General features: G+C 37.4%; 1 protein-coding gene across 10 annotated transcripts in view; it reads left to right on the top strand.

Moving 5' to 3' along the window:
- The window catches only part of C2CD3 (C2 domain containing 3 centriole elongation regulator), a 164,046-nt gene that overhangs the window by 58,196 nt on the left and 90,412 nt on the right, over nt 1-15,438 (top strand). For 9 of the 10 annotated variants that reach the window (XM_058446740.1, XM_058446744.1, XM_058446741.1 and 6 more), the window contains 5 exons: nt 2,868-3,077; nt 3,573-3,685; nt 8,261-8,379; nt 10,971-11,093; nt 13,844-14,338. In XM_058446740.1, the coding sequence (XP_058302723.1) occupies nt 2,868-3,077; nt 3,573-3,685; nt 8,261-8,379; nt 10,971-11,093; nt 13,844-14,338 (1,060 nt within the window). The remainder of the gene's footprint in view (nt 1-2,867; nt 3,078-3,572; nt 3,686-8,260; nt 8,380-10,970; nt 11,094-13,843; nt 14,339-15,438) is intronic. The other variant, XM_058446742.1, reaches the window with a different exon arrangement.

Raw genomic sequence — 15,438 nt, 5'->3', positions numbered from 1 at the left:
TTCTGCCTCAGCCTCCCGAGTAGCTGGGATTACAGGCATGTGCCACCATGCCCGGCTAATTTTGTATTTTTAGTAGAGACAGGGTTTCTCCATGTTGGTCAGGTTGGTCTTGAACTCCCAACCTCAGGTGATCCGCCCACCTTGGCCTCCTAAAGTGCTGGGATTACAGGTGTGAGCCACCGCACCTGGCCTCCAATTTGTAGTCTTTTATCCCTCACCTTCTTCCCACTCTTGCCCTCAGTTTCCAAAGTCCATTGTATCATTCTTATGCCTTTGTATCCTCATAGCTTAGCTTCCCCTTATGAGTGAGAACATATGATGTTTGGTTTTCTGTTCCTGAGTTACTTCACTTAGAAAAATGGTCTCCAATTCCATCTAGGTTGCTGCAAATGCCATTATTTCATTTCCTTTTTATGGTTGAGTAGTATTCCATATATATATATATTTGAGGCCGAATGACCTGGACGATGTCACTAATTATTTGGATAGACTACTTCTTTTTTTTTTGAGACAGAGTCTCACTGTGTTGCCCAGGCTGGAGTGCAGTGGCACAGTCACAGCTCACTCATATATATATATTCATATATATATATACGAAATATACACACACACACATATATATATACGTATATATGTGTGTATATATGTGTGTGTGTGTGTGTGTATATATACACACATATATATATATACCACAATTTCTTTATCCACTCATTGATTGGTGGGCATTTAGGCTAGTTCCATATTTTTGCAATTGCAAATTGTGCTGCTATAAACATGCATGTACAAGTATCTTTTTCATATAATGACTTCTTTTCCTCTGGGTAGATACCTAGAAGTAGGATTGCTGGATCAAATGGTAGTTCTACTTTTAGTTCTTTAAGGAATGTCCACACTGTTTTCCATAGTAGTTGTACTAGTTTACATTCCCACCAGCAGTGTAATAGTGTTCCCTTTTCACCCCAATCCCCACCAACATTCTTTTTTTTTTTTTTTTTTTTTATTATGACCATTCTTGCAGGAGTAAAGTGGTATCGCATTGTGGTTTTGATTTGCATTTCCCTCATCATTAGTGATGTTGAGCATATTTTCATACATTTGTTGGCCATTTGTATATCTTCTTTTGAGAATTGTTTATTCATGTCCTTAGACTGCTTTTTGATGGGATTGTTTGATTTTTTCTTGCTAATTTGTTTGCATTCCTTTTAGATTCTGGATATTAGTCCTTTGTCAGATGTATAGATTGCGAAGATTTTCTCTCATTCTCTGGGTTGTCTGTTTACTCTGCTGACTGTTTCTTTTGCTGTGCAGAAGCTTTTTAGTTTAAGTCCCATCTATTTATCTTTGTTTTTGTTGCATTTGCTTTTGGGTTCTTGGTTATGAAGTCTTTGTCTAAACCAATGTCTAGAAGGGTTTTTCCATTGTTATCTTCTAGAATTTTTATGATTTGAGGTCTTAGATTTAAGTCCTTGATCCATCTTGAGTCAATATTTTTATAAGGTGAGAGATGAACATCCAGTTTCATTCTTCTACATGTGGCTTTCCAGTTGTCTCAGCACCATTTGTTGAATAGGGTGTCCTTTCACCACTTTATGTTTTTGTTTGCTTTGTTGAAGATCAGTTGGCTATAAGTATTTGGCTTTATTTCTGGATTCTCTATTCTGTTCCATTGGTCTGTGTGTCTATTTTTATACCAATACCGTGCTGTTTTGGTGACTATGGCCTTACAGTATAGTTTGAAGTCAAGTAATGTGATGCCTCCAGATTTGTTCTTTTTGCTTAGTCTTGCTTTGGCTATGTGGGCTCTTTTTTGGTTCCATATGAATTTTAACATTTTTTTTCCTAGTTCTGTGAAGAATGATGAGGGTATTTTGATGGGAATTGCACTGAATTTGTAGATTGCTTTTGGCAGTATGGTCATTTTCATATTATTGATTCTACCAAGATAGGTATAATTTAAATGGTTAAGGAAGAAAGTGGAATTCTAGGTTGTATGTGTACTGTGATCCCAACTGTGTAGAAAATATGCATAAGGAAAGCAAATGAGAAGGAATACACAAAAGTGACAATAGTAGTTACATTAGAATAGTGGATAACTGAAATAAGGTCTGTATCCTTTCTAGAAAAACCTAAATTTGGAGTTTCAGTTTCTGTACTCATATGTATTGTATAACGTATGTGTGTGTGTATATATGTTGTGTGTGTATATAAGTGTGTGTATATATGTGTGTATATATATGTATGTGTGTATATATATGTGTATGTGTGTGTGTATATCTATATAGTATTTTTAAATTTTTTTTTTACCTAGGAGCATAGATTCAAATTACCCTGAATATACACACTCAAACCTTTAGATTATAATTTTTTTTTCATTTTTTGAGATTTCTTGCACTATAGGACCAGAATTCTGGTAATTAAAGCTGTTTCCAATCCTTGATAACTTGTGAATCAAGATGCTTGGCTGGGCGTGGTTGTTCACACCTGTAATCCCAGCACTTTGGGAGGCTGAGGCAGGAGGATTGCTTGAGTCCGGGAGTTCAAGACCAGCCTGGGAAACATAGTAATATCTCATTTCTACAAAAAATACAAAAATTAGCCGAGTGTGATGACCCATGCTTGTGGTCCCAGCTACTTGGGAAGTTGAGGTGGGAGGATCATTTGAGCCCAGGAGGTCAAGGCTGCAGTGAGCCATGATCGTGCCACTGCACTCCAGTCTGGGTGACAGAGCGATACCCTGTGTCAAAAATAAAAATAAAAAAATAAAAACTTACTGCCCTCCCTTTTTCCTTATCTTGCCTATGCAAACTAGATTGTTTCATGTGAAGCCTGTAACAGTATACCTCACTGCTTGTGTGAACTCCTTTCAGAAATTTGGTTGAACAACAGATGCTCTCAGAAACTCCAGAAGATGCCCAAACGATGACACTAAGTGTGGATAGGCTGGCCCTTTTGGGTAGAACACATTCAGTCAGAATCATCGTCGAAACCATGGGAGTTCCTCCAGACAGTCCTCAGATGACCCCTGGCAAAAAAAGCTATGCTGGTCCACCACATAAGATGACTACAGCAAAAAAGCGGTATGTCTCTAACATGAGAAAACTAAATTTGACATTTTTGGAAAGTGTGTCTGATGATAATAATCAACAATTGCATAATACTGTGATTTGGGTTGTATTTTCATATGCATCATTTAATCTACAGAAATATATTGAATCCCTGCTAGATCCCAAGAACTGTGTAAGTAAGTATGGGACTGAAGAAAATTAAGATACAGACTCTGTTCTTACATATCTTACAGTTAGCAGGAGAAAGAAACATTTAAATGGCTATCTATAACACAAAGCTTTAGGGCCCAAAATAGATGTTTTGTATTAAAAGTGCTGTGGGAACACAAGAAAGGGAGCCTTTGATTCTCTCTGACAGGACTGGTGGAAGGCTTTGAAGAGGAGGTAGGGCCTCTGAGTACTAGAGGTCCTGAAAATAAGATTTCAAATGTATGTTGGATTTATTAGACAGAAATTAGGTTTATTGTTTTGTTAGTTTTTAATCACTTTTTTTGTTTTTCTTTTTAGCACTTTCTTTGTAGAATATCACTTTCCTGTGGGCTTTTCGGAAAGCAGATTGGGAAAGACAGCTTTGATCACTGAGGTTGTTCGACTCGCCTCCAGTAAAATTACAGATGGAAGTAAGAGACACACTGGTTTTCTGCACCTTAGACATTCTGACTTTGGAAGAATTTTTGAATTCCCAATTACTCATTTGACTTTTTTTTTTTTTTTTTTTGACATGCAGTGTCACTCTTTCGCCCAGGCTGGAGTGTGGTGGCGCAATCTCTGCTCACTGCAGCCTCCACCTCCCAGGTTCAAGAGATTCTCCCATCTCAGCCTCCTGAGTAGCTGGGATTACAGGCACATGCCACCACACCCAGCTAATTTTTGTATTTTTTAGTAGAGACAGTGTTTCACCATGTTGGCCAGGGTGGTCTCGAACTCCTGACCTTAAGTGATCCACCTGCTTCAGCCTCCCAAAGTGCTGGGATTACAGGCATAAGCCATCACGCCCAGCCAATATTTTTAAGGCTGTGCAACCATCACCACAATCTGATTTTAGAACATTTTCATCCCCCCTAAAAGAAACCCCATACTTACTAGCATTCACTTCACATTTCCCTCTTCCCCTAGCCCTAAGCAACTGCTAATCTTTCTTTCCCTATCAATTTGTCCATTCTGGATGTCTCATATAAACGGAATCATGCAACTTGTGATTTTTGTGACTACTGTCTTTGACTTACTATAATATTTTTAAGTTTCGTGTTGTAGTGTATATCAGTACTTCATTCCTTTCTATGGTTGAGTAATACTCCATTGCATAGATATACCACATTTCATTTATCCTTTCCTCAGTTGATGGATATTCATGTTATTTCCACTTTCTAGCAATTTTGCATAATGCTGCTATGTGAACATTTGTGTACGTGGTTTTGTATGGACCATTTGCTTTCATTTCCCTTGGGTATATATCTAATGGTAGAATTGCTGGGTCATATGGTAACTTTATGTTTTAACTTTTTCAAGAACTGCCAGACTGTTTTCAACAGTGGCTACACCATTTTCCCACTAGCAGTATACGAAGGTTCTAATTTGTCTACATCCTCATCAACACTTGTTACTTTCCATTCTTTTTTATTCTGGTCATCCTGGTGGATGTGAAAGGACATCACATTGATTTTGATTTGCATTTTCCTGATGGCCAATCATGTCAAGCATCTTTTCATGTGCTTATTGGCCATTTATATGTCTTCTTTGGAGAAATGTCTATTCAGATCCTTTGTTCATTTTCAAATCGGGCTTTTTCTTATTGAGTTGTAAGAGTTCTTTGTATATCCTAGATACAAGCCCCTTATCAGATCTATGATTTGCAAATATTTTCTCCCATTCTGTGGGTTGTCCTTTCACTCTCTAGATGGTATTATTAACAGCACAAAAGTTTTTAATTTTTATGTACTCTAGTTTATCTGTTTTTTTTTCTTTTGTTGCTTAGGCTTTTGGTGTTGTCTTTTTTTTCTAATTTGTTTTAAATATTTCAGATATAGAAAAAGGATAATATAATAGACATTTATGTTCCTGCCACCCAAAATTACAGCCACTTTTCTAATATATTGTGAGGATAGCTTTGCCTTGGTTCTCCAGTTTGATCTATGAATAGTTAGTTCATCAGTGTTAAGTTTATTCTCTGGGAAGTAGTTTGAGAAATAAAAGATGTGGTCCTAACACTCCTACTACATAGTCAAGTAACTTTTCCTTTACAGCATAGTAACATGGGATTTTTAAATTTTTACTTTGTTTTGTTTCCTTTTTGAAATAGATAATCCATTCACATGGTTCAAAATTGAAAGGTTGCATCCTTGCAGATAATCAAGATTGCTGCTTTTATATCCTTCCTTAAGCCATTATAGATAGACGGATAGATAGATAATGTGTGTGTGTGTGTGTGTGTGTGTATCAGCAAATATGTTTATTCCGGGGTGTCCAATCTTTTGGCTTCCATGGGCCATGTTGGAAGAAGAATTGTCTTGGGCCACACATAAAATACACTAACACCAATGATAGCTGATGAGCTTAAAAAAATCACAAAAAAATCTTACAGTGTTTTAAGAAAGTTTACAAATTTGTGTTGGGCTGCATTCAAAGCCATCCTGGGCCACTTGTGGGTTGGACAAGCTTGGTTTATCCCTTCCCCCGCCTCCCGTCCCCCATGTTTCTGCAAGTATTAGTGCACCATACACATGTCCTTTCTTCAAAATGCTTAGAACCAGAAGTATTTAGGATTTTGGATTTTTTCAGATTTTGGAATATTTGCATATACATTAATAAGATATCTTGGGGATAGGACCCAAAACTAAACATGAAATTCACTTATGTTTCATATAGACCTTATATGCATAGCCTGAAGGTAATTTTATACAATATTTTTAATAATTTTGTGCTTGAAATAAAGTTTTCACTGCATTTTGACTGAGACCCATCACATGAGGTAGGGTATGGTATTTTCCACTCTGGCATCATATTGGCATTCAGAAAGTTTTGGATTTTGGATTTTGAGTTTTGGGGTTAGGGCTGCCCAACCTGTACATGGTTCTGCACCCTGCCTTCAACATTATATCTTAGGAATTTTTGCATATGAGGATGTAAAGAGGAAAGAGGAAACTCACAGATGAGGAAAGAGGAAACTGAGACATAAATTAATTAAGTAGCTTGTATGAGATCACACAGCTGGTTTATGGTAGAACTAGAATTTCAACCTAGCACCATTTCAATTCCAAAATGTGCCTTAATCTATATTGCTTCTTAAACATTATTATTGTTGTTGGCCACAGTGATTGATCTTCTCTATGTTTTTCTGAGAAGGATTATATAGGAAATGTGGAATAAGCATTGAGCCAAGAATTGCAAGACTGGGTTCTAGTTCTGATTATACCACACACTAATCATGTGCCTTAGGCAAAATCACTTTCTTACCTGTGAGCCTCTCTTAACAGTAATATGGATTAGACTAGGTATTAATCTGGATCCCTTTCAACTCTTGAAAAAAATCTTCTCTGGGACACTGTTAGCAAGTTATTTACCTGAATTTCTTCTTCACTTACTGCCTTAACTCACTTTCAGTGGTAAAAAAATAATGAGCTTAAGAAACAGAATTCTATAAGAAATATAGTAACAGTGCAAGAACATACCCAAGTAGTAAGGAGAAATTGAAATAGGATTGTTTGTACATAAAGAATTTTACAGTCTCCAAAGTGCTTTTTCCTTTATTACCTCAGTTCATCCTCCCATCACACCAATGAGGTGCAGGTGTTATCTTACTTCCCTTTCCCAGGTAGGGTAACCAAATAAGCTGATCTAGTGGATGTGGGCTTCCTGGGCCCAGACCTTTTGTTCATAGTTCCTGTGCATTGATCCACATAGCAAGGTCCAGATCCTGTCCAACAGTGCCAAGAAAAGTATATAGTCTCCAGTTAATATGGCCAGAGATGAACAGAGAAATCAGTAGGTTAAAATGGGTCATTTGAATGAATGCTAGAAATAGCAGATTCTCTTCATAACTGGGCCTCTTGTGAAGATTCTTCAGATTCATGATCCATTTTAACGGCCTTAGCAGTGAATGGACGGGAAGATCATTTTATAGGTGATAAATTGTTTCTGCGGTGGTAAGTAGTAGTAAGTAATATAACTGGAGCTTAAACTTATATCCTTTGATTCTGGTCTTAAATTCTTTTTATTTTATTTTATTGATTGATTGATTGATTTCATTTATTTATTTATTTATTTTTGAGACGGAGTCTCACTCTGTTGCCCAGGCTAGAGTGCAGTGGTGTGATCTAGGCTTACTGCAAGCTCTGCCTCCCGGGTTCATGCCATTCTCCTGCCTCAGCCTCCCAAGTAGCTAGGACTACAGGCGCCCGCCACTGCGCCCAGCTAATTTTTTTTTTTTTTTTTTTGTATTTTTAGTAGAGACGGGGTTTCACCGTGTTAGCCAGGATGATCTTGATCTCCTGACCTCGTGATCTGCCCATCTCGGCCTCCCAAAGTGCTGGGATTACAGGCGTGAGCCACCGCACCCAGCCTCAAATTCTTTTTATTTACCGGTTAAAACTCCATAACCATGAGCACAAACTCAAATATCACCATCACTTTATCCACTTACACTTATAGTTATAGCAGAAACCCCTTCCTTTCCACCCAAGAGAAAGACTACTTCGCCTGACACTACTAGCTAACATCAGTACCTGATACCTTGTTTGTGACAGTAAGAGTGTCCAGAAGATAAGCTTATTTTTGTATTATAGTTTTTTATTCCATTCTTCTATTTATCCCTCATTGTTCCACCTCCAGCCAGCCCCCTTCTTTTAGTATACTACCTACCAACTAGTCTTTTAAAAACAGTCCTATTACCTAAAACCCAGTGAAGTATATAGATATGTCTCCTTACACATCCAGTACTCATATGATTGACATTCATTTCTCATAGCAAAACAGAGCAACAGCACTGCCTGTCTTCTGTGTACTATCTCCAGGGTTTTCTCTTTATCCCTGCTCATTCAATCCTACAACCCTAGCACTTTCTGTGAAAGCACACTGACTAGATTTCTGCAGGAGATTTTAATTAAATTTGAAAGGGTGGCAGGTGGTATCAAGGCATGGATTGATGATGACTTCAGTTGGGTGGTGTGACATGTCTGTGTGTCTGGTTCTCCTTACAGAGGTGAAGTTCCAGCAGCGATTTGTGTTTCCAGTACAGTTTGGTGGCCCAATGATAGAGCACTGGTGGAATTCCAACCTCACTTTCCAAATTTATGTAAAGAAAACTCCACAGAAAAAGGTACTTTGAGTGATTTTGGCCTTTGCCTTACCTTCACACTGGGGATTGGAGCATACCTAAAATTATATTCTTGCCTAAACTAGGAATCTTCAGGTGCAGGCAGTACTAATAATCCATTGTTATTATTATTATTATTATTATTATCATTATTATTATTACTACTACTAATCTCTGCTGTTTGTCATGGGCCAGATATAATACTAAAGGCTCTACACGAGCACACTATCAATTTTAATCACCACAACTCTGTGAATTAGGTACATTATTATATTTGTTTTACAGATGAAGAAATTGAGATTTAGTTAACATGTCTAAGATCACTCAATCTAATAAAAGAGCCAGGACACCATCCCAAATCTGCTGTCTTTAGATCTCAAGTTCTTAACCTCTTTATTGTGCTGCTTCCTTCTAGAGAAAGGTAGCTATATTGATACAGGCTATTAGCCTTAATTTGAGATTCTACTTCCTGTTTGCAGGCAAAATACATAAGGTATCCAAGCCCAAAATAATATAGTTGTGAGTAGCAGTTTTGATCAACTAATTCCAAGTTTATAAAATTGCTTGCAGCTGGCATAACGTAAATCAATAAACTATAACAAGCAGTTTTTACTTCCTTCAATAAAAGAGTAGTCTTTATAATCTTTTGACCTCTTATTTGGTATGGATAGCATGAAGAACATCTTGTTTTCTTTTGTTTTTTTCAGAAGACATATACAATACAGGTCCTTTTTGGAAAATTATAGCAAAATAGGAACGGTGAGAAAGGCACATTATTTCATAGCCTCAAGATAAACTCTATTAACATTTCAATTTACATTGAATCATTTTCCTATACCTAATTAATGGCATTTTTTTCTTTTCTTTTTTTCTTTTTTGACACGGAGTCTCACTTTGTCGCCCAGGCTGGAGTGTAGTGGCGCAATCTCAGCTCACTGCAAGCTCCGCCTCCCGGGTTCACGCCATTCTCCTGCCTCAGCCTCCCAAGTAGCTGGGATTACAGGCTCCCACCACCACACCTGGCTAATTTTTTTGTATTTTTACTAGAGACGGGGTTTCACCGTGTTAGCCAGGATGGTCTTGATCTGACCTTGTGATCTGCCCGCCTCGGCCTCCCAAAGTGCTGGGATTACAGGCGTGAGCCACCACGCCCAGCCAACATTTTTTTTCTAATTATACATTGTGCACATGTACCCTAAAACTTAAAGTATAATAATAATAAAATTTAAAAAAAAAGAAAAAAAAGTTTTACGTATTTTTGTAGAAAACTTGAAAAAAATTTTTAAAAGGCAAAAATTGCCTGTAATTCTGTCACCAAGAAATAAGTATTGTTAACATTTATTACTATCTGCACTGTCTTTTTCCAATGAATACAGTATGTTGTATAATTTTGTCTGTAGGTTTTATTCTTCCTTTTTATCATTTAGCATCTTGAGGGTTTTTATTCGTTTTTCTTCAAAAATATCTATTTAATGTTTTCCACATAATTTTGTAATTATTTGAAGGTTTATGATATATATGAATTAATACCCTTTCATCAAACATTATAACAAATACAGTTAATATTATTAGAAACTTTTAGTAAATGTCATTTTAATGGCTACATGTTATGCCATCATATGGATGTGCCATATAATTAGCTTAATAATTCCTGATTATTGGACAACTAGGTATATCTCATTGTTAACTACTTTTAACATATACATATTTGTGTGTAAGCTTTTTATATATTGTTTCTTATTTCTTTGTGTGTGTGTGTGTGTGTTTGTGACAGAGTTTCGTTCTTGTTGCCCAGGCTGGAGTGCAATGGTGCGGTCTCAGCTCGCTGCAACCTCAGCCTCCTGGGTTCAAGCGATTCTCCTGCCTCAGCCTCCTGAGTAGCTGGGATTACAGGCACCCGCCACCATGCCCAGCTAATTTTTTTGTATTTTTAGTAGAGACGGGGGTTTCACCATGTTGGCCAGGCTGGTCTTGAACTCCTGACCTGAGGTGATCTGCCTGCCTCAGCCTCCCAAAGTGCTGGGATTACAGGCATGGGCCACCGCGCCCAGCCTGTTTGTTATTTCTTTAGTACAAATTACCAGAAATGGAATTACTGGGTCAAAGAGCATAAATATTTAAAGCTTTTAGTATTTGTTACCAAATTTGCCATCCAAAAGCATATTGCCAGTTTATATTTCCAGCTTTACTCGTATGACAACCTCTTGTGTCTCCATAGCCCTGATAGCATTAAATATATTAAATTTTACAATTTCCCTAGTTTTAATAGCAAAAATTTGTGACATCTAAATTTTTTTATTTTTAATAGTGAAGTTGAACATTTTGAGTAAGAATTAACTCTTAGTGATAGAAAAAGATAATCTTCCAACCACTTTGTGGCTTATAAAACCCTCTGTAATCTTATAGAGAGAAGTAGCAAAAGCCAGAAGAGAGACCAAAATAAGACAGAAAGTGGGATCTCAGAGTTGTCTTAGATAATTAAGCTTTTTTCTTCCTGCATGGTTTCCTTTATAAGCCATCATATGTTGTCACTTTAATTAAGATCCCCTGTGACTTCTCTTTAATTAACCTAAATGTTCTCTCTCCTTTCTCAGCCAGAAGTCATTGGATCTGTGTCACTTTCTTTGCGAGCTGTCATTCAATCAGAGCTGCTTTCTTTCAGTGATCAACTTCCAGTGCAACAAGAAAATGGTCAGTCTCCATTTGGCCCCTTCAAGGTATGTAGATATACATTCAGGAAGTCAGAAGTATTTGCTGAGTATGCATTATTGGCTGGCACTGAGGATATAGCAGTGAACAAGAAAAGCAAGGTCTTTGATCTTGTGTAGCATCTCTTGAAATAGAGCAGTGGAAGTACTATGAAGGAAATAAATGGTATGATGTGATAGTGAGTACCTGCGAGAAAGTAGGAGATGGTGATCAGGGAAGATCTTTCTATGGAGGTGACATAGAAGGTGAGATTTGAAGAATAAGAGGAGAAAGTAAAAAACACAGAGACCATTCCAGAGAGCATAACAGGTGCAACAGCCCTAAAGCAGGACTAGGCTTGGAGTCATCAAGGGATAGAAAGTTGCCAGAGGATAGTGAGCAAGAGAAGAGTGGTAGAAAGTAGGGTTGAACGGTCAGGTAGAAGCCGTATCATCAGAGCTTTGTAGATAAAGGTGAAGAGTTTAGATTTTAGCCTAAGATCCAAGGAAAGGATGTTGAAGCATGGGACTAACATCATCTGATTTCCATTTTACAAGATTACTGTGTGGAATATAGACTGCAAGAGGAAAGAGGGAAATGGGCTGTGGCATTAATCCAGAAAAGAGATGATTGATGGTGGCTTAGACTAGAGTAATTGAAATAAAGAAGGAGAGAAGTAACTAAGTGTGCCTGATAGAATGAATTCTGGTATATAATTCATTGGAGAGAGGGTTATTTCCTTGTATTCGTAGAGTTAGGATTTCTTAGATGACAGAATCTGAGTGTGTGGCTTCAGTATAGCTTTGTCCTGATGAGTTTTAAAAATCAGCCAGGTGCAGTGGCTCAAGCCTGTAATCCCAGCACTTTGGGAAGCCAAGGCAGGCAGATTGCCGGATCTCAGGAGTTCCAGACCAGCCTGGGCAACATGGCTAAACCACATCTCTACTAAAAATACAAAAATTTGCCAGGAGTGGTGGCACACACCTGTAATCCCATCTACTCGGGAGGCTGAGGCACAAAAATCGTTTGAACCCAGGAGGCAGAGGTTGCAATAAGCTGAGATTGCACCATTGCACTCCAGCCTGGGCGACAGAGCAAGACTCTGTCTCAAAAGAAAAAAATATATATCATCACAGCCATGCCTAAAACATCCTGATGGCTCCCAATCACCCGAAGGATAAAGTACAAGGCTTAGTATATGACCCTGGCCTACCATTTCAACCTTCTCTCTTACAGCTTCTCTACCAATAACTATGTCACTCTATGTAAACAGTCGGTAAGGTATCATGCTGGTTCACGCCTCTGTTTTTGTTATTGATTATCATACTGCCTTTTCTTCTTGAAAGCCTTCTCTCTCTTCTTGGTCTTAGTAAATACCACTTTGCTTTAAAGACTTACACAATTATTATTGCAAAAAATTAACATCACCTACTCTTTTGCTATCCAAGTTATAGTTTTTGCCTGCCTGGTTCATTCTGGACTACAAAGTTTAAAATCGGAAAGGGGTTATAAATAGGATTGATCAACTAGAAATTTTTTCTGTTCTGGCTCTTTTGAGAGAAATACTATTCTAGATAGATTGCTGTCTGTATTCAACAGAGTAAAAGAACCTTGCTGTGTAACACTTAGGATTTCAGATCAAAGAAACAGCAAGAACCTTTTACCCCTAGTAATTGAGTCTCCTGACAGTTAGTGATCACTTCTGTTCTTCAAATTCATCATTTATCCTACATCCTTTTTCTTTTTTACGTTTTAATTATTTAGACTTTTTGTATACCCTTTACTAAGACTCCCCAATTCTTACTATTTGTCACATTTTCTTTATAATTGTCTGTCTGCCTCTTCTCTGTCTCTCTCTCTCTTTCTGTCCCTTTATCTCATCCCCCAATACATGTACATACACATTTTTTTGTGAACTATTTGAGAGTAAGTTGTACATCATGCCTCTTTCACCCTAAATTCTTTAGTTTATATTTTATGTATTTCCTTAGAACAAGGACATCATCGTGCATAATACTCTAGAGTTATAAAAGTCAGCATAATAGCATTGATACTGTATCTGCAGGCTATACTGAGATTTCACCAGTTATACTAGCGCCTTTATAGCAAATTTTTTTTTCTAGTCCAGGATTATCTATTGCATTTTGTCAGATCTTTCTAATCTCCTTTAGTCAGGAACAGTTCTGCAGCCTTTCTTTATTTTTCAGTATGTTGATATTTTTAAGTAATGCCAGTTATTTTAAAGAATGTTCCTCCACTGGGGTTAACCTGAATCACTTATTACTGTGATGATTGTCAAATGGTGATTTCTAACTCTACCGTCTCTTTTGCATTTATTAATTGACATTCTATACAGAGAAGCTGTTTCTTCTCTCATATTTATTTTGTATCAGGATGGATTCATGGATTCTTATTCAATAGGTTATAATTCATTACTGTTATTCATTCTGATGCTTAAGTTGTCCTAGATTTAGCCAGTGGGAGCCTCTTCAGCTGGATTCTGGGTCCTTTAAACATGTCTCCATTCTTTTCTAGGAACTTTCTTATATTCTGGCATAACTTGATCTTCCAGGCTCATCTTTTGTTATTGATAAATCATCTATCTAGTTTTTCTTAGTCTAGCAAGTTAATGTATATGCATTCTGTTAATATTCTTACTATTAGAGTGTTTGAGGATGAATTAATTCATTTCCTAATAATCTGATGTTTCCAGCCTCAAAATTCTAATTCCAATTCTAAAGGACATTCTTATTGACTCTTCTCCTTTTGTGTTTTATAGGTAACCATGGAGCTTATTACAGATAACAAAGATTTCACTGGTATCAATACTAAGTTAAGTGGCAACACCCATTATACCCCACTTTGTGCTCCTACAAGTCCAAATAAGGCACTACCAGAACTTAACCAAGATATGACCTGTACCAAAAATCCACAAAACTTAAATCAAATTCATGAGGAAACTGCAAATAAAGCACAGAACTTGGTGCTCCCCGACCGAAACTCACCAAGCCCTGTAGCACCACATCCGTCAACCTTCGTAGCTACGCCAGCCTCCCATAATTTAGTCAATCAGACAAATGGGTCAACAAAAGAGAGTGCTTTGCTGTTGCATGTGCTGTTGATGGTGCCAGATGGGAAAGATTTTATTAGTGGAGAATCTGAGAAACAATCACCATGCAATGTTTATTTAAATTGTAAACTCTTCAGCACAGAGGAAGTCACCAGATCTGTCATCGCATGGGGCACAACACAACCGGTCTTTAACTTTTCTCAGGTAACTTTGTGCATTCCATATGCATTAGAGGAATATAGGGGTGAGAGACAAATGCTTCCCAAATTATAATTTCGTCTTAAATCTAGAATGTTCAGACTAGAAGGAACCTTTGTAATTATCTGGTGTACAGATTCAGTCCCACTATTGGATGGGAAGAGGGAAAGGCATTGTCAACATTTTAAAACTGTTTGTCTTTATTTCTATTCTGTCTGAGTTCACATGGTTTCTCACTGTTTCTTTTGCCTGAGTTTTGGGATTCAATTCCTTTCTGCTTCCTCTAAGACTTTGATTAGTTAAACCTCCCCATCTTTCTCCAATCTCTCCTTCTTTATTATTTTATTTTATATATTTCTCCTCACATTCTTCTACCTACTTCGGTATTCATCTTAACTTGATTTTTCTGTGTAATGTGGTACTTAAATTGTTTTCTTTCTTGCTTTTTGTAACTTTACTGTCTTAATTTCCTCCTCACTCAAAGCTGTTCTTTTTCAGTCACTGGGCCAGAAGGAAAACTAGGAAAAGGGTGGTAACCCAAGTACTTCTTCCTTTAACTGTTGGTGCTTCCACTCATTACTCTATTGCTGGCACTCTTCCAAATCAACCCACTTTTCCCCATGGTCATCACATCTATCCACACAGCTTCAGCACTCATTTTTATGAAGATAACTTCCACGTCTACATTTCTATATAAGCCAGACATTTCCTTTTAGTTTGAGATTTCTCTATCTAACTTCCTGCTGGTCATTACCACCTGGATATCTCAGAAGCAGTTTACACTTGGCATCTAACACACTGCCTGGCACGTACTGGGTATTCAATAAAGATGTGTAAATGAAAGAACAAATTCAAACATGTTCAAATCTTAATTTATCACTTCTTCCAAATCTGTTCTTCCTCCTTTTGTCTGCCCTAATTCAAATTATAATTTACTCAGGCACCTAAGTAGAACCTGTTAGTTGTCCTTGACTCTTTCTTATGTAAGTGCTTACCAAGTCTAATAGATACTATGAACTTAATTATCTGGAACACATCCCTTTACCTTCACTGCACTGCCACTGCTTCCATTCAAACCTTCACCCTCCTTCCAAATAGCCTTCAGA

The sequence above is a fragment of the Hylobates moloch genome, unplaced genomic scaffold, assembly GCF_009828535.3.
Source record: "Hylobates moloch isolate HMO894 unplaced genomic scaffold, HMol_V3 SCAFFOLD_11, whole genome shotgun sequence".
In the NCBI taxonomy this organism is placed as follows: domain Eukaryota; kingdom Metazoa; phylum Chordata; class Mammalia; order Primates; family Hylobatidae; genus Hylobates; species Hylobates moloch.
This window is presented reverse-complemented; position numbering and strand designations above follow the sequence as displayed.